General features: G+C 34.8%; 1 protein-coding gene across 2 annotated transcripts in view; it reads left to right on the top strand.

Annotated features, from left to right (window-relative positions):
- eIF3j (eukaryotic translation initiation factor 3 subunit j) overlaps window positions 1-24,754 on the top strand; it is a 192,270-nt gene that overhangs the window by 149,004 nt on the left and 18,512 nt on the right. The window contains exons 6-7 of one of the 2 annotated variants that reach the window (XM_090406482.1): window positions 13,739-13,869; window positions 23,116-23,173. In XM_090406482.1, the coding sequence (XP_090262608.1) occupies window positions 13,739-13,869; window positions 23,116-23,173 (189 nt within the window). The remainder of the gene's footprint in view (window positions 1-13,738; window positions 13,870-23,115; window positions 23,174-24,754) is intronic. The other variant, XM_090406484.1, reaches the window with a different exon arrangement.

Raw genomic sequence — 24,754 nt, 5'->3', positions numbered from 1 at the left:
ATACATATCAAAGTGTTTGAGAATATTCTTAAACCCACAAAATTTCCTCGTTAGTATGATTGAGAGGTTACATGGTTCAGTGATCAGATTGGTCATGGCTACAGGAACATTTTCGCAGCTATCACGTACCCATTCCTGAATATCTAAACAATAAGAATAACAAAAACCATAACAATAATAAAAAATCAAATACCAATAAAACTGAAATCACGATTCACACATGCAAACAGAACCACATTCCTCAAATTGAAAAGGCTACCATACTTGACTTTCAAAATAATGAAACCATTTAAACTAAACATATTTGGTCATTTTATAATTAAAATACAAACTTATTTAATACTGACCATTTACAAACAAATACATTATAGCCTACCAGTTTCGCCAGCAAACTGTTTGGTTTTTTCAAGGCGTTTACGGAAAGATATAAAAACTAGTAAATGCAAATTGATATGAACATAATAAACGTTGTAAACCAACTAGTAGCTAAAGTTACACGTTCGCGTGACAGAGAGGACTTATTGTTCTTATTCATTATCACGCATGCGTGTTTGTTGTAAACGTGTAATGTGATTACTGGCTAGCTGTAGTTCAGATTGATTTAGAGAGAGTATCAGGTTTAGAAATCAGACAAAAAGAACATGTTGGTGATGTAAACCACAACAGAAGTGTCTCTTTCGGCTTAGCACATTATTTCTGTACATCTAACAACACGATAGAGTGGCAAAACAGCTCCATGCCATATCTGGATGACGACTACAGACATTGTTTATTCAAGGAAGCCACAATAGTGTTAATAAACAGTGGAAACCTCAACAGAAATCAGGGTGCAATCCTGAACAGTTCGTGGAAAAACCTGATACTCTCTCTAAATCAATCTGAACTACAGCTAGCCCGTAATCACATTACACGTTTACAACAAACACGCATGCATGATAATGAATAAGAACAATAAGTCCTCTCTGTCACGCGAACATGTAACCTTAGCTACTAGTTGGTTTACAACGTTTTTTATGTTCCTTTCAATTTGCATTTACTAGTTTTTATGTCTTTCTGTAAATGCCTTAAAAAAACTAGACAGTTTGCTGGCGAAACTGGTAGGCTATAATGTAAGTTTGTTTGTAAATGGTCAGTATTAAATAAGTTTGTATTTTAATAAAGAAACCATATTAAGAATTTCAGAAACCATAGTTATAGGATGTGACAACAATTCCATAAGAGTCTATTGCTGACTATGTGATTTCAGAGAATTGGAATCTTCACTGTATTCAAATTAATCTGAGATTTCCACCAATGTGCAGTGACTAAAAAATTTGATGCAACCATAAAAGTAAAGGTATCGCAGACTTCACCTTTTCATCTATTTTCCCTTGATTGCTCTTCACATCTTTGAAGATGCCTCCTAAGTCGAAATGGCTCCATACACCCTATGACAATTTTTTGAGGTCTCATCATGTAACCAGAGGAATAACTCATTATGTATTCCTCTTTTTTAATTCCATGCATTTTAATCTAATGCTACAGAGTTAACAAGACAAGAACACGAAATCTTTCCCAAGATATTTCTGAATATATAGCGTTTTTATAGCTCCTCCATAGTGCAGTTGGAAGAATGACTGTGTGTGTGTGTGTGTGTGTGTGTTGTGCCCTTTGGTTGGAAAAGACCGAAGTTCGATTCTCGTCATGACAGGAGGAATCTTTATATGGTCTTTTTCAATTGAAGTAAGTTAGCTGATCTCATACGGAGGTAGCAGGATTTTTTTTCCTGGAAACTTGGGTTTTTCATCCCACATGCAGACAAATCGGCCCTTCAGAACACATGCAATTTACACAAAAAATACTAGTTGTGGTGGTGGGCAGTAGATGACGTTGATGTAGATGATTGGTAGTAGAGTTTTCGGACTCCTTGGAGGTGTCACGAATAATAATAAATAATATTTTTATTTTTATTCATATAAATTACAGGAAAAGCCATTGTTTCTATACAAAATATGCCCCTTAAGAACATGAGCATTTGCTATATCGTATTGATTTGTATTTTAGAGGAGCAACATGAAAAATTTCAGAAAGATAGCACCTAATAGTTCTCTGATAGTTTCCAGGGAAAATGGATTGGACAGATACAGGATAAGAGATTCTACAATATGGAAGAAATATACAACTGGATACATTATGACTCTGGCCCTGCTGCACAAACCGTCAGCGATAAGGAGTTGGTTGAATTGATTATTACTGACTATAAATAATCCTGAGAGCTAGAAAGATGGAGACAAGAAAAAAAAAACATCAATGAAAGAAATAAACACAAAATTAACATGGAAAGCAGCATAACGCTGTTTAGAAAAATTAATGACTTGTAAAAAAGAAAAGTATGTTTAGTTCTCAAGAGTTGGTGAGCCTACAGAAGTTACATTTCTGAAATCTGAAATTCTTTACAAAATCACCCAAGTCCTGAACCATTCACACACACACATATATCATCATCATCATCAAATTCCTGCCATGTACCCTCAAGGGGTGTACAGGATATGACAGTACTACATGAAAAAATTACATCATTACTAACTAACTAACACACACATATATATATATATGTATATAAAATTTGAATAATATATCCCCTCCCAAAAAAAAAAAAAATAAGCAGTTTGTGTTTATTCTCCTATCCTTTTTGATTTTCTGTTAAAATGGTTAATCTGAATTTTTCTATTTTAAATTTAAATAATAGTTATCAAGTATATTTAATAAATAAATAATGCTTATTCAGTTATTTGCAACTCATTAACAATAATGACCATGTTGATATTGCATGGAGTTTATGTGACATGTATTTCTTTCAGTGCAACACTGTGCATTAAATTTAATATTGAAATGATAAATGACTGAATTTCATAGTTTGAACAAATTCAGACTAAGAGATATCACAGCAGAATTTAGAAGTGGTTCTTTTAGTTATATGTATATAAACAATAAATAGCTAAATATAAATGAAAAAAAAAATTAGTTTATAGGAATCAAAGAAAGTCAATAAGTAGCTGTAGTTTTTAATGTGCTCTGGATAGATTAGGAATAAATAATCTGGGAAACCTACCATAAGACCATACATGAAAATTTTTCAGACCGCTTCACACCTTAAAATTATGCAAGAAGCCAACAAAGAAATATTCTGCAAAATGGAAAATAAACTAAAAAGATACCATTTTAATCAAGCTGATATTAGAATATAAAGTCACAGGATAATTTTGCAGGTTTTCTTGATTAAAAAAAATTTTGATTCTTTAATCACCATGCTTCACTGCAGAGGAGGGGAGTATACAATTAAAAGAGAGAGGCAGGGTAAGTAAAAATATGTACTTGCTCAATCCATATATATGTAAAATCTGCTAAGCACTATCTAACTTGTGGAGAATCAAGGGGAAGTCCATTCTCCACTGGTAGCCAATCAGAGATAGCTTGCCCACGACTATTGCTAGTTATAAACGGCATCTAGTAAAGAGATGGTTGACAGGTGCCATCATCTTGTGGTCCCTAATCCTAATACATTTATTGTCTGAAATTTCAGTCCAAATATGAGAGTTAACATTACATGTCATAATTTTTTTGTCCTTGTTTTTTATTGCTGTATAAATTCTTCCTGAGAAGCAAAATAGTCTTTTACTGCAAGAGAAAACTAATTAGAATACACCTTAGTAGGCTTGGTGGTTGCTGTCTGTGACCTTCTGCAGCTGTACTCATTGAATTTACAGCTAAAGATAATAATGCTGAAAACTAGTGTGAACATCTATATATAGTCAACATTACCAAATACATGTATGCTTAATATTACTGCTTGTTGGTTGATCATACTGTAAGAGAAGTACACAATTTACTTTATTAGATTGAGTGAATTTCCAAATGGATATAGTCAGCAGTAATTATTGCTAGTTTATATTGTCGATGGTTTGTGTACTGACATGTGGGAAATTAAAAGCTCACTAGCTTCATTTATACCTTGGTAGCCTACCAGAATGCACCTCTAAACTGTGCAAGAGAAATATGAATTTAACAAAAGCAGCACACACATCAAAAAGCAACAGCTAAATTACATTTAAAGATCTGAGATGATTCAGAATAGCACCATCTCATATAATGTGACATATACTTATATAAATGAATGCAATAAAAGAATAGATAGACAGAAAGTAGATAACATAAGTAAGATTATATGCAAAATTGCTATGTTTATAACTTTCAAGAAGCCTTCCTGTATTGGAGATTGATAAATGAACAGTAACAGTTCAGTTTTCAGGAAAAATTGAAGATGTTCCTTTCTGTAATTTTTCTAAATTAAATATTATGTTTTTTTTTTTTTTTAACCATTTAAGAAAATATCTCTTGTGTTTAATTGGTAGTATTCAAGCTACTGATGTAGGGAATATTTGTGTTTAGAAGACAAACTGACATTGGACTATCAAGTGTGGGGTGTCTTAAAGTTTACCATCTACACACTCTTTTTACCCCCCCCCCCCCACACACACACTAGTGCGGTGGTTGGGTGACTTTCAAGCTATCATCTGGAATGCTTTTACAGAGGAGATGTAAAATTTGCACTTTGACAATTGCAAGTTTTATGGACCTCCCTGGGGTGTCCATAAAACTTTAAAGGCTTTAAAGTTTTATGGACTTAAAGGAATGCAGAGAACCGACCAGGGCTTCTGACCTAATGTCCAATCCTCACCTTCTCGTGGTGCACCCTGTTGAGTATCTACTTTGATACTGAACGAACGAGGATGGGCTGGCAATTTGGATTTAGCCGACCAAATTGTATTCTTATTGATTAAACCAAAATAAAAAATGATGGTACAACATGACAAAATTTCATGTCAGCTGGGGCGTTGCCCGGTTAAACAAGGCCCCCGTTGTTTTCACCAGGGAACCAGGGTGAACAGCAAAAAGTCAGCTACTGGAACAAATCTGAAAACAAACCCCAACTCAACATCACCAGAGTTAAAGATCGGTACTATCAACGTAAGAAGCCTGAATGGCAAAGAAATGGAGCTAGCTGAGGAATTAGATAAGTACCAGATCGACATAATAGGGGTGACTGAAACAAAAAAGATCAAAACTGGTGAGATCTTTCTGAGCAATAAATGCAAAATGTTATATTCAGGCAATGACAATCAAGGAAAAGAAGGAGTAGCCATAGTATTCAACACAAAATACAAGGCTAATCTTCTTGAATGGCAGTCAGTCTCAAGTAGAGTAATGTGGGCAAATATGAGAATAGGGAACTGGACAATGAGACTTATTTGTGTCTATGGTCCCACACAAGGTTCTACGAAGGTAGAAGTGGAGGAATTTTTTGATGCACTAGAGAAAGCAACTGACACAATGAAAAATGAAAAGTTGGTCCTTGTTGGGGATCTAAATAGCAGAGTAGGAAATGATTGTGAGACATACAAAAATATTTTGGGAAAATTTGGAGAAAAGAGCAAAGCTAATAATAATGGCAAATATCTGTTGGATTTCTGCTCAGGACATGGACTGGTTATTACTAACACCATGCTCCAACATAAAAATGTGCACAAATTCACATGGAGAGAAGAGGCTAGGAATAAGAAAAGTCTCATTGACTATGTTATTGTTGATAGTGATGTTTTCTCCCTGGTGCAGGACACCAGAGTGTACAGAGGATTTGAAATTGGAAGTGATCACTATTTAGTCTTGAGCAGGATAAAATTAAATTTCATATTGAAAAGAATAACATGTAAGAAAGTTTTAAAGCGAATAAAAGTTGAGCAGCTCTCAGATGTGAACTGTACGCTAAAATACAGAAAGATTATTGAAAAGAAAATGAAAGAGTTTGAGAACAGGAGATTCAGTGGCAAACTCTGAAGAAAACATTGATTGATTCTGCCAGAGAGACATGTGGTGAGGTTGTGTGCAAGGATAAAAAAAATCAGAACTCCCTGGTGGACACAAGAAGTTAAAGAGGCAGTGAAGGAAAAGAAGAAAGCATATCAAAAGTTCCTGGCAAATAAGTCAGCTTTTACTCTTACAGAATACAGAGACAAATGTAAGAAAGCTAAACAGTGTGTAAAACTAGCTAAACAAAAGTCATGGGAGGACTTTGGCAGGAATATAGAAAATAAATATCAAGAAGGTGGCACAATATTCTGGAGGTTGTTGAAGAAGCTTAGGAATGGAGGAAAGCGTGCTGTAAAAGGAGTTAGAGATGATAAAGGTGACATGAAAACAGGAGAAAAAGATATCCTTGAAGTATGGAGTAATTACTTTGAAAAACTGCTAAATGAAACAAGCAGTGATGACAGCACAGTGATAAAAAACACTGACCAGGCATGCAGTCAGGAATACATATCCATACTTGAAGTAGAAAAAGCCATCAAAGGCTTGAAATGTGGAAAGGCAGCAGGAGTAGATGATATTCGACCAGAAATGCTGAAGTATGGTGGTATAAAAGTCTTACAGTGGCTGCACTGCATAGTTCAGAAAGCCTGGACAGAGGGACGAATTCCCGATGATTGGAGTAGAGCTCTCATAGTACCCATATATAAAAAGGGAAATAAAACTGAATATGAGAATTACAGAGGTATTTTCCTACTGAGTGTTCCTGGCAAGATATATGCAAGTATACTTGAGAAACGGTTGAGAAGAATTGTGGAAGAAAAGCTTGGTGAAGAACAAGCTGGATTCAGGTCAAATAGAGACTGTCAGGATCAGATCTTCACTTTATGACAAATAGTCGAGAAAGCATGGGAATATAACAAATATCTGTATTTAAGTTTTGTCGATTTGGAAAAGGCATATGACAAGGTGCCAAGAGAGAAGCTATTCAGTACGCTGCAGTTATAAAATGTCAGTGGGGCATTATATCAAGCAATACTTAGTCTTTGTTTGAGTTGTAAGTCGGCAGTTAGAATTGAAGGAAGTACAGGAAGATGGTTTAATGTTAAATCTGGTGTGAGACAAGGATGTACATTATCCCCTCTGTTATTCATTATCTATATCGATCAAATTATGAAGGAAAGTGGTATTAAACATGATATCAAAATTGGAGATGTTAATGTCAGCTCTTTGCTTTATGCGGATGATGTTATACTTCTAAATAAATTTGCTACAAGTCTGCAAGATTCTCTGACCAAATTCAATTGCTGTTGTAATAGATATGGTATGAAGGTCAGCAATAAAAAGACAAAGACAATAAAAATAGGCAGAATCATTGAAAATGTCCACTGTGTTGTGAATAGAGAACCTGTGGAACAAGTAAAACATTTCAGCTACTTAGGCACAATTTTTATTGAAGATGGTAAATTAAATATAGAAATAGACAACAGAATCAGCAAAGCTGGTATGGTGGGAAGTCAATTGAATAAATTCATATGGAATAAGAGAGAAATTAGTCGGAACACTAAATTAGCTGTACTTATGGATCTGAGAGCTGGGTCAGAAGTAAAACACTTGACCAAAGACTAGAGACTGCAGATATGAGAGTCCTGAGAAAGATCTGTTCATGCCCCTGAGAAATAGGGGCATGAACAGATGGCATCAATGGCAATATCATATTAAAAATGAGGATATTAGGAAAGAACTTGACATTGTCAGCATCCAGGAATGCGTTAGCAGAGCTAATATCAGGTGGTATGGTCACTTAAATAGAATGGGAGAGGAAAGATTAGCAAAACAAGTGTTCTCTGCCAGGTTTGCAGGAAAACAACCCAGAGGAGGACCAAGATATAGGTGGATTGATATGGTACAAAGTGCCTTAGACGATAGAAATATAAGATCTGATAATGTTGGAGTCTTGACAAGTAACAGACTGATTTGGAGGAAAATTGTAGATAGGAAGTTAGTAATTATGTAATTTTTTCATGTAGTACTGTCATATCCTGTACACCCCTTGATGGTACATGGCAGGAATTTGATGATGATGATGATGGACCTCCCTTCCCTTTATGAGCCTTCTTAAGAATGTATGTCTGGAATTAAGATGTCAAAATAAAGCATTTTCTTAGAGTTTTCCTGATAAACACAGGATTATAACATTTTAAAATTGATTTAAAAGTAACAAAAATGCTGAGTACAAACAGAATCCTCTTACACTAACTTCATAGTAATTATTAAAGGTTACATGAATAACTTTATTTGTAGTTAAAAATAGAATATAATATCATTGTGTATATGTCTGAGTATGTGTGACATGGAGAAGGAATCGTGCTCTAATATTGAGTGTAAGGCTTGTCCCACATAATTTTGTTATATTGCAAGATGAACTGTTTAACCCCAGTAAACTATCCTTCACAAAAACTTATATTCTTGTATTTAGTATTTATTCCATAGCCAAGCATGAAGAAACAAAAGTTTGCATGTGAACTAATTTCATGCTAGGTCGCTTTATGTATGCAGGCAGACGCTCTCTCATTGTTGCCCTAGTATCCCATAATGCACTGCATGCTTGCTTCAGTATATGCATTATGTTAAGATTCACTGCCCAGAGTGGTTTTAACTTTTAATGAGGGCAGTAGGAAGCCAGATACATGGAGATACTGGGGCAATTTAATGTATAGTCATCTGCTGCCTTCTTATACAAGCAGTCTAGTCATGAAGCTACTTCAAGTCTGAAGGCTTGTTTATTCACATAAAGGATCAAGGCAAGAATATAAATTAAAGATACCAAGAAATTATATACTTGCTTTAATCCCTTATCCAAGTGTAAGCAAACAAAGTTTTCCTTTAAGTATTTTCAGGACTTGGGCAACTCGTATATAGAAGCTAATGACTTCACATCACTTGCCTTATGTTCTTTTTAAGGAACATAAAGCAAGGCTTATGTACCATATAAGGCAAGTGATGTGAAGTCATTAGCTTCTATATACGAGTTGCCCCAGTCCTGAAAATACTTCAGGGGCAAACTTTGTTTGCTTATACTTGGATAAAGGATTAAACCAAGTATATAATTTCTTGGTATCATTAATTTATAGTATAACCAAGTGGGAAAAATGGATAAAAGCATTTATCCATAGATATATATTGAATCTCTTAACTAAATAAATAAATGGAGTAACATGAAAATCAAAAAATTGTGCATTAGTGTATATATATATATATATATATATATATAGAAAGTTAATGATCATCCTGCATAACTAAATAATTTTATATTACACTAAATAAATTCTATGTAATCAAATTTTTCCAATACATTGGACAACTTTGAACCAGCCATTCTCAGTCACTTAGCATTATATGATTACCAAATAGAATGAACCTACTTGATTTCTGAGTATGACCACCATAGTTCCATTCTTAAGATCCAAATACCTCTGCCATCAGGAATGATTGTTACAAGAATCAAGGCCTTCATTGCCATTCCACCCAAAATTCACACTGTCTAAGCCATGGTTTTCCATGAAGAAGAAAATTCAGCATATTTCAAGAATAGAATTTGGCCTGGAGACCAAATTTTGCTAAAAACCAAAACTTACATCCAGTCTGTGCTGCTGCTTGCAACAGATTAAAATAATAATAATAATAAATTAAAAGACCAAATCTTCAAATTTGTTTTCCCTCTAAATGACACTCACACCTGCCAGTCCCTTGGCAATTGTGCAGCTACAATGGTAGCTGCACAGATTGTAGCTACAATCTGTGCAGTGTTCAATAAGACTCACCGAGCTGACTAATTAGCATCATATTTCTTCTAACTCTTGAATAGATGACAAAAGTAAAACTTCTCATAATCTATTCTGCCCACAAAACTTTTAGTTTGTTTGTTTTTTTTCATCAGAAGAATCCTCGATAAACTGGATACCAACAAAGTCTATTAGTGCTGATGGTATCACCCTTTGCTAAACACGTGTTCTAGAACTAGTACTGATACTGTGGTATCCACCATACATTCAGCTCATTACGAAAAAAGGTGGAAAAGTTAACCAGCAAACTACTGGTTTTTGCCTAATTGCTGCTACTTCATTTCTCTCAAAAACCATGCAGAAGGTTATCACAGCCAACCTCTTCATCATCTGGAGGCCCACCAGCTGATTAGTGATGTAATATGAATACTATCACTATTAAACCACAACTGATCCAGCCTTCATCACCCACCTTTGAACATAATCCATGGAAATGTCTGGAGAAACTGGCAGGACTGACATTTCTGGGACATTTGATCAGGTTGTTCACAGAAGTCTGCTCAACACTGTAGTTGGCTGTCAGCTCCTTTCCTGGCTACTCACTATATGTTCATAGCAAATTGTCCTTTCCTCAGATTTCTCACCAGTGCAAAGGAGTACTTCACCTACCCTCTTTCTTTATATGAATGGTCTTCTCTCACTGACTTCAAATCCTATTCATTGCTTTGCTCATTATGGTGCACTCCATTCTTCTTCCTTATTATACAAACCTTTTAGTACCTGATCATTAGAATTCTCAGGATCTTCCATAGCTGTTTTCTCAAAACTCTGATCGAGACAAATGAGAATAAAACTTCAGTACTACTAAAATACAGTCTCTAATTTCTCACAAGAAAGATCTCATTTCACTTCCCCTTACATGTTGATGTCTTGGGCTGGCTTACACCACCATCGTTTCTTGGTTCAGACATCTCCCAGCAATAGCTTTTCAATCACTTGATGTACTTTTCACTCGTACAAATTCTGACACTGTAATCCCAAATCCATTGAACCACAGAATACTGCTAACATATTTATTGTAGAATAGTAAGATTGCTCAGTTATATAAAGAATAAGGTATTCCAGTTAATTGATGATGCATTTTCTTACAGATTAACTTGCTCTTTCATAGACATTCTGTTTTTTCCTATGCCTCTTCTGTAGATACTTTTATGACATTCTTCTGCAGAACTGGCCAGCATCGTTCTTCTTTTTTATTCCAAGAATGTAATAACAAGAGGAGTCATCATTCAACGTCTATTTTGTTTTATCTCCTAAATGCAAAGTCTACAGTTTTTGTTTCTATATGAAAGATTACTAGGGAAAAAACAAACAACCATTAGAAACTTAACTTGCCATAGCTTCTCCTCAGCAGGCTCTATTGTAGCTGTAACATTGCATTTGATAACATTTAAATGTATTTCTTTCTGTATGAAAGACTTCATATATAAACATTTGCTGACATTGCAGAAGTCTATATTTCTCTAACTGCTGTTGTCATAGTTTGTAGCATAACAGCAATGGTGATGATAAATTTCTAACAACCGGCTTGCTAAAAAAAAAAAAAAAAAAAAGTGTGCATATATTTAGTTTTATTGATTTACAACAATTTGGAATATAAAAATTTCACACAGCAATAATTTTTTTTTTTTTTTTGAATTGTAATTTATTTATAGCCAATTGATTCTCATGAAATGTTTTTGTTGATTTTTGCCAAGCTCTTGTATTCATAGAAAGTCTGGTTGCAATTCAACCATGGTTTGACAAATGGAGTTGCATCCCCAATCTGCTCTTTTCCAATAAATTTATGGTCATTAAATCTGAGGTATGATTTATTGTTGCAGCTATTTCTCACTGTCATACACAATATGTTCATTAAACTGAAACCTCTTTCAGCTTCAGCTGGAACTTCTCACTGGAGAATTGCTCAGACAATGAGCCATAATGTTACAGTCAGTCACACTTGTGAATGGCAATCAATCATTCTTCATTCCCTGTACCACTTACTACGTTCATGACAATTCTAGAAATGTGAAATTTCTGACAGATGTTGATCATGGAGATGTGATTACTTTAAGAACTGGCTCATGTAGAATTAAGTAGATTTCTTGGAAAAAGGGTATTCTTATAAAATTATAAAGATATCTACGTAGGTTGCTGTGTAGAGAAGGTGGGAGGTAAGAAAAGGACATATACAAGCTTATTGCCAAAATGCTGCTAGTTGTCATGGATTGAAGAGTGTGCCACTCTATAGTTTATAGGTATTGTCGGCTTAACTGTTCACAAAATTCTTGAAGTTTTAACAATCAGCTCACATGAGCTTGGCTCCAGCATGCCACTGCATAACAGTTAACAACTTTTAAATATTTTTCCTTCTGTATGAAGGATTTCAAACAGAATTATCCATTATCTGGTTCCAAAATTCACTATATTTCTCCAACAGCTGTTATTGTAGTTTCTGTGTTCTTCTCATTTGTGCATGCTCCATCACATGTCATACTTCATTTCCATTTCAGTCATGAAGCAAGAGCAGTGAGCCATCTTACATGTTATCATCACGGTGTGCGTTACTTGAAAAGGGAACTTGCATATTTTGAATAAAAAAGTAAGTTTTTTATCTCATGTATTATGAATACATCAGAAACATTCAGTTACAGTCTTATTTCCGATAAATAAACTTCTAATCAAATGAGTCTCTAATTGCATTAATTTTGTTCAGTATTGAAGATATATGTAAACATGATATAGACAATGTAGTTGTATTATTCTACAAAACACTTAGTGCTTTTCTTACAGTATAATTGCACTTACAAACTAAACTAAACTGGCAATTATAATAAATTTAGTTTAATCCTTTATCCAAGTGTGAGCAAACAAAATTTGCGCCTGAAAGTATCTTCAGGACTTACAAGATACTTTCAGGTGCAAACTTTGTTTGCTCACACTTGGATAAAGGATTAAACTAAATTTATTATAGTCTAACCAAGTGAAAAATAAACTTTAAACTGGCAATTATAAATCTAAAAATTACCATTTGCACAATTTGATTAAATATCATAGGGTATCTGTAACACAGTATACGCTGATGGTAACTGAAATTTTTTTTCCATTTAATGACATTCACAAATATCCATTCCACACTGGAATTCAAATAGCTTGTTAGTTGGAGAACGAAGATACTATCCACTCAGCCAGCTATGATCAGGATTGCATGCAAACTTATGAGATAATTTGAAATTGTTATGTTTCCTTTAGCATGACTGGCGAAAGGGTTCTCTTATACCATCATTATCTGAGGTATTAGAGTATAGTCACCCTTATTGGCATTAGTATCCAAAATTTTCCAAGTTGTCTGAGTGCAAAAATATTTTTTTTTGTGATATAATCTCTCTATGGATAGACATGGTTAATGTCCCTCAAATATCGTATTCTGATAGTTCTGGTAATAGTATGCTTCTGGTAGGCAGCATGTTGCCCTTGAATTAATAGTCACTTATTATGTAGCCATATGATATTTGTTGCTGTTAAGCCTAATAAATGGATGATTCAAAAAAAAAAATGATTTTGTAAAATATTTGTATCTCTTAATTGGTAGAGGTACCACTGTGTCTCTCTTTAAATAGAGGGGAAAAAGGAGTCTCGTTAACTGCTTAGTATATTAAATTTAAGAATAAATAATTGAAATGGGCTTATAAAACATTCTTTATTTTAATTTTTGACTTAGTTTTGAAATTTGGTAGATAATTGTCATCCACCAGCGAGACCACTCTCTCCTTATCAGCAAGAGTGGCCTCATATTTGAGACCTCTGCTTGTTGGAGGCATACGGTTTGTTGAAAAATACCTCATTTGGTCTCTTGAGCAGGATTCCCAGATTATCTAATGCTTTACAATACTGTACAATAAGTTCACAAACTTTTATTTAAAAAATCAAAAGGTGAAAAATACCGAAGAATAAAACTATGAGAAATTGAATTTTGTTGCATTAGTTTTGCAGATAATTACTATGGCTCTTACAAAATATATTTAAAAAATCTGAAATAATAACTAAAGAAAATTAAAAGATTCTAGAATTTTATGTTTTTAATATAGGGATAAATGAAGTAAAAAGTGAAGGGTCAATAGATAGTATGAATCCTTGTACAAAAGAAGACTTTGATAGTTTTAGGAAGGAACTAGTGGATAAAATTTCTCAGTTTGAGGTAAGAATTAGATTAAAAATGCACATGTTCATAAATTCTTCATATAAATTAGTTTTTAAAAATGAACTGTTGGAATATGTTTAGCATGCATTTATACCCAAAGGAACACCTTTGGTAAAGTAGTGCTAGATGATTGGTTGTGGTTTTGAAACTCTTCAGTAGTTGTGCATCACTATCCAGATATTTTTCAAGATGGCACTTTGATGAAGTTGAGATCAAGAATGCAACAGATTTTTATTTATTTGTTTTCCTACTACTGTTATTTTTTTTTATTAATTAACTATGGGTTTTCATGTTTGTGTGAGAGCTGTTGTGGAATTTTGTGCTTGTAATGTGTATGGTTGTTTCAGATTTCATCCACACTCTTTAAAGGTAGAGCAATGTATATTGATGAACATCAAAAGCATGATGGAATTTAGTGAACTAAATTTTGATTTTAGTGGTTTTGTGAAGTGTGAGTTATGCTTATATATGAATAAAGCAGCATAATTCCAAATAAATAAAGGAGTATGCTAAGGAGATACTATCTCACCAAAATTATTCAATGTTGTTTTAGAATATGTCCTGAGTGAACTAGGTTGGAGAGACAAAGAGATTAATATCATTGGTAAAAAACTAAGTCATTTACAATATGCTGATGATATTGTAGTAATTTCAAACAACAAAACAGAACTAGAAGAAATGATAATGAATTTTAAATACAGTATCAAATAAAGTAGGATTAAAAAATAAACTACAAAAAACTAAAACAGTGACAAATCTCAAAGAAAACCAGATAATAGAACAAATAATAACGGATAACAAAGTAGAGCAAGTACAAGAATATGAATACCTCAGAATTACTTTTACATTAGAAAAAAACAAGTACTTATGAATAATAATAATAATAATAAAAAGCAGTTCAGTTAGGCTAAATTTCTTTTGATAAACTGAAACATAGCATCTCTGTTATGGATCAGAGATATGACCAATAACTAAACAAATACTGGATAAAAATTAGAAAAATAGCATAGGGCTTAGGATAAGAGAATAAGGAGGTGTACCACTTGTATTTGTTGGATTATATGGCTAAGTTATGGATTTTTAAAGTAGACAGAAGGGGAGTGTGTGTGCAAAGTGTGATTGACCTGAATGCAAAGTTCATGGATGGTGATTTTTCAGTAACTAAGAGCAAGTAACAAGAAGAATGGGTGTTTGTTTGATAACAGAAAAAGATCTCCTGAAAAAGTAGCTTGTGAACAGTAAGGAAGTTATGAAAAAAACCAGTGACTGATCTCGTGAAAGAAATCATGGATGACATGAGTGATATGGGTGCAACAAAAATCAGAAAGAGCATATGACACAATAGAGAGTAAATAGTAGTAAGACAGAGGAAGAGGTGAAAGACAGTGGAACTATAGAAAAATGAAGACAGAATGGTAGAGAAGAGCTAGCATGAAAAATATAACACAAGTGATGTAATAGAAATGAATTAGTAAGATTGAAGAATGAATTGAGGTATTAATTTTAAAGAAGAGATGAGTTGGCAGTGTAGGAAGGAAAGTGCCAGTGGAGTCGAAGATGAATGATAGCACTGGTGGAAAGTAAAGTGTTGTTTGGGTACTCTGTGGTAAAAGATATGAAAAATGGAGCATTTGTCAAAAGTATATTGGAGAGGAGTTGCAGTATGAAGAGGGACTTGAAGCGACTCCTCTCAAATATGCCCATTCATTTCTATTACATCACTTGTGTTATATTTTTCATGCTAGCTCTTCTCTACCATTCTGTCTTCATTTTACTATAGTTCCACTGTCTTTCACCTCTTCCTCTTCTGGAGACAGTGAAGTAGAAGAGTATATGAGGAAGAATTGTGAGTCTGTTGCTAAACTATGATAGTAGAGAGCTGAGGAAAACAGTAATGATGATGAATGGCATGATAGCTAGAATGTGTAAGAAGAGAAGAAGGACTTGAGTATGTGATTGTATGGAGTATGAAGGTAGGGAAGAGTTGTTTGCTGCATGTGAGTGAAAATAGCATGAAGCTGGATGGTTCGTTGATGAGAAGTGGCAAGTGTGACCAATCAGTGAAACAAAAACTAGATGTGGGATTATGAATGTGAGTTAGCAGGATCAGTGCAAGATAAATGATGATGAAATGTAAAATAAGGATGTGGGATGGCTTCAATGGGGAAAAACAAAGTCAAGGGACTTAAATGATGTGGTGAGGAATTATGGGAAGGGGAGGAGTACCAGGGCATGCTACAAAGAGTATTAGGAATAAGGATGCAGATTTTGTGGCCTTGATACATGTCCTTTTACAGAAATCATTGTTGTCACAACAGAAGATGGTGTATGCACTGAAATGAAATATGATGGTTATAGCATTTTTCAAAAAAGAAAAGTTAAAAGAGGATATTTGATATTATTGATGATCTTAGAAGAATTGTGCTGTCCCCTCTATGTAGAGCTTAAAGAAAGCAACAGTAACAACAGATTTGAGATAATTTGGTATGAGATTGAGATATGCATGAATTCTAGATATTCCAAGGAGTTTTGATACAAGCCAGGATATATAAGGCGATTGATTCCTTTAGCTACTTACAGACAACTACCTTATGTATCATGGTTGATGCACATGTAAAACGTGTGTGCTAGATTTAATCATTTGTGTCATACAGTGATAATGGATGATATTACCATGATCTTGCCAATTAGTGGGAGAAGAGGAATTGTGGTTTTGATGTGGGGAGGGCTAGGCAGGTACAAGCTTCACAGAAGAAGGGGAAGAGATGTGTGGAATTACATAGTTAAGGACTATGATAAATTGAGGAACAGATTGGTGATGTGCAGGGGCTTGTTCCAGAATCTCTTACTTTTGGCAATGTTGGATTGTATTCCTAGGATTAGGAGGATAAGTGAAGTGGGGGGGGGGATAAATGAATCATGGAATTATGTAAGAGCTGTGAAAGAGAATGTTAAATGTTACAGAGCAGATATATGGCACACTCTAGGAAGGTGATAAATGCAGTGAAGGAGAAATTGGCATATATGAAAGAAGAATAGCTGAAGCAGCAAAGAAAACCCAAGAGAATTATGCAGTTACATTTTTAATAGAAGAAAGGGTGAATATGTGTAGAAAGTTTTTTTGCTTGGTTACAAAAGTAGATGAATATGGAAGACCGGCTTTAGTTGCTTCAGATAGAACATGGGTCAGTCTGTGGAAGAAGTAGTGGAAATATTCAATGAGCATTTTGTTAGTGTATTTTATGTAGGAGAGTTAGGAGTATTGTTAAATCACAATAGAAAGGAGGACAACACGGGCATTTCAAGAAGGAGAAGTGCTAAAAATTTTAAGTAACCTTGATTTTAATAAGGCTGTGGGATTGGATGGGATATCAGCACATGGAGAATGTACAAAAGAGTATGGAACAACTAAGTTGTCGCTCTTGACTTAGTTGTTCAGCTGGTAACTTGCTGGACAACAGTCCCAGAAAGGTGGAAAGAAGTAAAAATAGTCCCACTGCATATGGGAGAATCCAAGCTGATGGTTTCCAACTATTGCAGAGTGTGTGTATATCAGGTATAGTGGTGATGGCAGTAGCAAGAGGCTGGTGGGGGGAGATACACACACACACACACACAAAAAAAACTGGATTAATAAGAATGGAAGTCTTTGGAGAGCAGCATGAGTTTAAGAGGAGGACTGGGTACATTTTATAATGGGGTGATTATTGTATTGGACACTAGTGATTTTTCTTGATTGTACTAATGCATTTGATAGAGTATCACATGATAAATAAATGTTAAATTTGATGTGGGTGGTGGTGGTGGATGGATAGTCATTTGGTAGGTTGGTTATAAGAATCCTGACTGATGGGAGCCAGCAAGTGTGTATGAGGGTGTAGTGTTCCAAAAAAAGAAAAAGAAAGGTGGCAAGTGGGATACCACATGGTTCTGTTTTAGGGATACTGCTGTTTAAATTGTGTGTACGTAGTCTGGATTGACTAGAGTTTTTTCATATTAATTTTATATACTTTTTGTGGGTTTTTTTTTTAAATTTATTTTTACATAATTCATAAGCCCTGCTCTAGAGACCAGTTATGGAACTTGTTCAAGCCATTTCAGTCCTCAAATAAGCAGGGTGATGGTCTCACACTGGCCAGTGAAAATCACATCCCACCTAAAGACACTCGCAGACATCTCTGCCCACAGTGGAATTTGAACCTGCAGTGTGTTAGTCTGAGAGTGGATATGCTAACCACTCAGCCAATCAGGCAAGTAAATATATCAATGATATAATTTAAGGTTTGAAAGATTCACTTATTTGTTGTTGATGCTAAATTAGGAAGAGCAATGTAAAGAAGGTTTGATGTGATGTTGTTGCAAGAGGATTTCAGATAGGTTGCTATGTCGGGCTGAAGAATCTGGATATTAATATCAGCATTGATATTGCTATGGAAGTACTTTACTCCAGGAGGTGCAGATGGTAAAGGGAATCTAGAGATTGTGGTGGATAGGGAAAAAGTTCAGAGTACACATTGCAAATGTAAATGTTACCCAGAAAATTGCTGCTATGATATGAAGAATCCTAACAAAAGTGGATAAGTAAGTAATAGTTTCAGATAAGGAACAAATCGGGCCATAGTTGGATTTTTGTGTAGAGATTTTGTTCTGGTTATATAATATGGAAACATTACAGAGAGTCCAGAGGCAAATAAGACTGTTTCATGATTCTGGAATGTTGAGCTTGAGGACAGATGTGGTCTTCAGAGCTTAGTAGATAACAGGAAGAAAGGAAGGATATCATTGAGACATAAGTTGGTGAGAGGAGCCTATCAGATAGATGCAGGGAAATAATTGCACAGGATAATAGCTGGTAGGAGAACAAAAGGTCATCCAAAGGCCCAGAAACTGTAGAAAGGTCATGTTAGTTAAGAAGTGGATAGATTTTTTTGCATGGCAGGTGGTGAATAAGTGGAATGTTACCAGAGTGGGTGGTGAATGCTCCAAATGCTAAATATCTTCAAAATTACCTCGTGCAACATCTGCAAATGTCAGTTACAATCCCCCCATACACACAAAAAAAACTTTGAACTTTTCTAGAGGATGATATCAGAGCAGAACCTCCTGAATGTTCCCAATTTGATCTGGTCTGAACTGAAGGACCGAGGAGGGACAAACATAATGGGAATCCTCCTGTGTGTAGGAATGGGCACTTGGTTCCCACCAAGAACATCATCCTTATCTTCAACACACCAAACCATCAATATCTGTCAATCTCAGCTGCGCTGTAAGGGTCTTAATTCCAAACCCTTTGTGCTACTTAGTCAGAAGTATGGTCATTCTCAAACTACCTGTTGTGGCAGTAAAGATCATGAGAATAGCGATTGTAAAAGCAAAACATCAAAATGGTCTCTAATTTTGAGGGAGACCACCCAACATGTTCCTGAACATGCCAGAGATTGGAGGATGAAAAGGAGATTCAAAAATGAAAAAACTGAATAGTGCATCACCTATCAGGAAGATGAAGAGGCAGCATACCACAAAAATAGTGAAAACATTCGGTAAACCCTCTTGCACCAAGAAGGTAGCTGTAAAGAAAGTGACAGCTTATATGTTGGCAAGTACAGGGTGTTTCAAAATGATTGTCAAATCAAATCATATCAAACTCTGGGCCTTGGCCCAGAGTTTGATATGACGACCGTTAGATGCCACTACTAGCGCCCAAATAGCCGCTATGCTTAGTTAATGAGCATAGCAGCTCATTAATAAAAACCACATTTTCATTATTAAATATAATTATTTGAAATCAGGTCATTCTTTTTGAAACACTGTATATTGATTCCACCTTCCCACAGCTGCATCCTCCCAGAACAGTACGACTCGACTTCCTCAATATGGACTCCTCTTGAGGACATGTCAATAATGATCCCACTGCCTGAAAATCCATTTATTTAACAAATGGACACGTGCCATAGTAGATCAGACGTGTCCTTATCCATTGGTGGAGGCATGAATGCATCTGTTCTCTAACGAAAAGATAAAACAATTAACAAATAAAACCCTGAAGAGTGGACAATTTGTCATCTTTAATATTTTTTCTGATAAAGAAGAAATGACGGATACTGGCTGTCCATAATTCTCCAGAAAGAAAAAAATCCAAGGCCAAAACCTCCTAACATAGGAAGCCAGATGATACTACCAAAAATAATTAATGTAAACATTTCCACAGTGGAGTTGTCATGGATTCTGTCAAATCACTGATGATATCAAGGTTCTCCTGCAGAAGTATAAAATCAATCTGCTTTTGTTTGTGGCAGATATACTTGATACAGCATGACGATTCAGCATTATCAAATGTGGTTATCATTTGTAAGGACAGGGCTGATGGATGATAGACTTGTCTACAGAGGAGTCGCCATCCTTGTAGGCATCTATCCCCCCACCCTCTAACAAATACTTTTTAATGCAAACATAGAGGCAGTTGCTATCTGACGCATTCAGAACCTCTAATAACAGTATTCTGTATCTGTCTTCCTCCTGCTACAGATCTTTGAGGATGATTTGTGTTGTCATGTTGCAGTTGCCACTCCCTTGCCCCCTTCATGGGGATTTAAACAGACATAACACTGTTGTGGTAGTGTCCAAACTAACATCATAGGAAGAGTTAGCATATGCTCGACAAAATCAACAATCTCTCACTTCTTGAATACAGGAAACAATACCTTCTTTCACATGCCTACATAAACATTTACTGCCATTTACTTAACTGCCTGTTCATCCTCCCTCTTCTCACTGTTCAAGTGGAAAACTGAAGGCAACTTGTTTGGGAATGATCATATCCTCATGATATCCACCTTTTTACACTGGCAACCATGTACTACATCATGGATATTAAGCAAGCTGACTTGCCCACCTTCTCAACTTATGCAGAATTCAAATCTGTGGCAGTGATGCAATGAACTGTGACAGTGTGACTGTAATTCCTAAGACATATTTCTACTTTTCCCTAAGCCATGGCGGAATGATGATTGTACTGCAGCCAAGGAAACTTGGAAGAAAGCATGGAGTATCATTCACATATATTTTAAAACAACAAACCTCATTGCTTTAAAACATGCTCAACCCTGAGCAATAGCTATCTCCTTTGTCAGAGCCAGAAGAATCCTGGATCCTGTATACATCTTCCATAACAAGAGAAGCTAACAGTAAAGAAGTCTGGGACAAAATCTGTTAAATGAAAGGCAGATATACCATCCACCAGCCCTCAATCCTTGAACATGCATAGCTACTGACACACTTAGTGAAATTTTTGCTAAAACATCAGGAATAACTACCCCCCCCCCCCTTGTTCCTTGCCAAAAAAAAATTTAAAAAAATAAAATAAAATAAAAAATTCTGCTTACTTCAACAGCAAGTATGTAGCTTAAATGCCACATACTTTTGGATAACTGGCAAATGGCCATTATTATTGCCTTTCGTTAAGCCAGGGAAGGATCACCAGCAAACATTTACCGGCTCCATTTTATTTTTTATAGTTTCTGGAGATAAACAACCAGTTTTCAGAACACAATACAATCTGGCTTCTGCAAATATCATTCTAAACTGATTATCTATTCTTAATGGAAGCATTTGTTAGAGATGCCTTTCTAAAATGCAAGCACTTGGTATTATTGTTCTTTAATAATGGAAAAAAGAAAAGAAAGAAACATATGACACTATTTGGAGATATGCAATATTGAATGACCTATGCAGCTTTGGTCTCGGAGAGAATCTTCCTCTTTTTATCAAGCTGAATCTTCCAAGCTGGAGACACTTTCTCCCAACTGTATACCCAACAAGAGGGAGTCCCACAAAATTCAATTTTAAGTGTTACGCTCTTTGTTGTCAAGCTTAACTCAATAACCAGACAACTTCCAAATCTTCTGTCATTCATGTAATATCAGGGTCATAGAAAGACATTCGCAGGAAACCATTGACCATCTTTCAAAATGAGTCAGAATTTTCATAGCAGAAGAGCGTCATCATCATCAAATTCCATATGTATCCTCACAGGGGTGTACAGTATTATAATAGTACTACATGAGGGGGGGGGGGGCACACCATTATTAACTTCTGATCAGCAATTTTCCTCCAAATTAATCTGTTATCTGTCAAGACTCAAACATTTATCAGAACTTATATTTCTGTCTTTTAAGGCACTTTTTACCATACCAGTCCATCTACATTTTGGTCTTCCTCTAGGTCTTTTTCCTGCCAACCTGGAAAGAACACTTGTTTTGCTAATCTTTCCTCTCCCATTCTGTTTAAGTGACCATGCTAACCAGTGGCAAGTTCTTTCGTAATATCCTCATTTTTAATATGATACTGCTATTGATGCCGTCTGATCCCTCCACTAATCTTTCTCAGAACTCTCATATCTGAGGAGTCCAGTCTTTGATGAAGTGTTTTATTTCTAACCCAGCTTTCATGTTCCTTAAAATTGGTTTGAACACTGTCTTCTATACAGCTTATTTAGTGTTTTGACTAATTTCTTTCTTATTCCACATAAATTTATTCATCTGACTTCTTACCATACCAGCTTTACTAATTCTTTTATCTCTTTCATGTTTAATTTGCCGTCTTCACTAAAAATTGTTCTTAAATAGCTGACATGTTTATGTGTGAGTTGTGTAGTACTAGACCAACCATCATTCATATTTTAGTCGATTGTTGCATTCATAATTTATCTGAGCTGTAATACACTCAGGCAGATTTTATCAGATCTAACAAGCATCATCCCAATTATTAAATTTTTACAAGGTTTCAATATATACCATCTTATGTAAAATATGTAATATAAGTTTGATTAGTTTAATTCAATGCATATATATACTTTTAACATCTGGTGATTTTTATGAATTTTTCAACCTTTATTTTCATATCCTTTCTTCATTTGTTTTTATATACTGAATTTTGTACCTCCTTATAACCTGTATTTCTTACTTTGTGTTTAACCATATGTGTTCTTGCATCATTAAATCCAAAATGAACCCAAATCAAAAGCATAATTAATTCTGCCTTCCTCAGGAATGGATTTTTTGATGGAAATGTTCATGAGAGTGGTGGTAGGGGGGGCACTAAGCTCTACTTCCATTACAGACTAAACTCAAGCGTATTTAGTTAAAATTTGTTTCTTGAAAAAGAAACTGAATTCAGTACTTGAAAGAAAAAAAAAAAGAATTTATTTTATTTGTTTCTTATGAATGTAATGTCTTTGTTTTTCAGAAATCAATACATTATAATCCATTTCTAGATGACCTTTTCAGAGAGTTATGTGTAAACTGTAAGTATTTTTTACATGTTTATTGTTTTATTATTTTGCAATTCTTATGCAGGTATCCTTCATTGTTGTAGATACATTTCTCATCATGTTGGAGGCTTAATGGATTGTATAGAGTACTCAGAAAGGATTAAAACAGAATTTAATACTTCCTAAATTTCGTCTCAGTCACTGAGACATCTTCAGGGATTACAAAAAAACTAATGTAACATATACACAAATAACACACAATACTAAGCCCAACCAAGTGGATGACACTAAAATCCTATCTAAGTCTAGATAGGACTTTAGTGTATATGTTACATTAGTTTTTTTTGTAATCCCTGAAGATGTCTCAGTGACTGAGACGAAATTTAGGAAGTATTAAATTCTATTTTAATCCTTTCTGAGTGCTGTATACAATCCATTAAGCCTCCAATATGATGTCCTCAAACACTTAAGCCTGCACACAGACATTTCTCAGCACATAACTAAGTGAAAAGAATAATTTACAACATTTTTCCTATAATAAAAAAATAAAATAAAAATTTCATTCTTGTACCTTGAATAATATACTGCATAATACCCTTGGTACTGCACAGTTCAAAAAATTGAAAAATTATGGTCATTCTCATTATATCCTGTACATCTACTAAGCAATGTTGAATTTTTTGAATATTACATTATCATATTGTTTCTAATGGAATAAATGATGTGTACATTAGAACAACATACACATTGTGTTTGTGATGGTTTTGCATTATTTATATAAAACAAAATTTTAATTTCTTTATAAGATTAAGTTATTGTTTAATCTTGAATCTTCCAGTATATGACTACAGGACACAAACTAATAAAAATAAAATTCATTCATTATTCACTACTTATATAGCTTCATGTTCTGTAAGGTGCACCTCATCAGGAATGTTTTATTACAAAAAATGGGTTTAAAAAATCAGAGAATTGTATCACAGGTTACAAGGATAACATATAATGGATGAAAATTAAATAGGTTACACCTGAAAGCACAAATACTACCTGGTATTGTTGTATCTCATCTCATCTCATCTCATCTTCCTTCTTTTACCTTGCAGTGTCGAGGATTTATTAATCATCAGACCTCAAACTGTTCACAAGATAAGATGGTCAGCCCTACACCCTGGTGTATCCTATGTCCGTAGTGTTGAGTTCTCAAGGCTGGTTTGCCTGCTTTGTGGGATGAAAAACCCCAGCTAAACTGGGGGGGAAAACATTACTGTCCACGACCAAGACCAGCTATGGCTGAGGAAGATCCTTCAGCTCCTCATGTCATCTATGGGAATCGAACCTAGAACACTCCTTCCCCAGGCATATGGTTGCGAAGTGCAAAGCCACTATGCTAACCATTGCATTTGATCACAAAATATGCACCATAACATCATTCTGTATAGTCAAGCTTTTTATGATGATTAGACTTGGCACATAATGATATCTTGGTTTTATTTTACTGGGTAGGTATGCACATCATTTCTGAATCTTCTTCGAATTCCTAATAAAACAGTTATGGTCACTATGCTACATTTCTGTTTACTATTAAAGAACAGGATAGCCTGCATTGGTTGAGTG

The sequence above is a fragment of the Typopeltis vanoorti genome, chromosome 16 (assembly GCF_054136105.1).
Source record: "Typopeltis vanoorti isolate ZY-2024b chromosome 16, IOZ_Tvanoo_1.0, whole genome shotgun sequence".
NCBI lineage: Eukaryota > Metazoa > Arthropoda > Arachnida > Uropygi > Thelyphonidae > Typopeltis > Typopeltis vanoorti.
The sequence above is the reverse complement of the archived record's forward strand: the minus strand, read 5'-3'. Positions and strand labels throughout refer to the sequence as shown.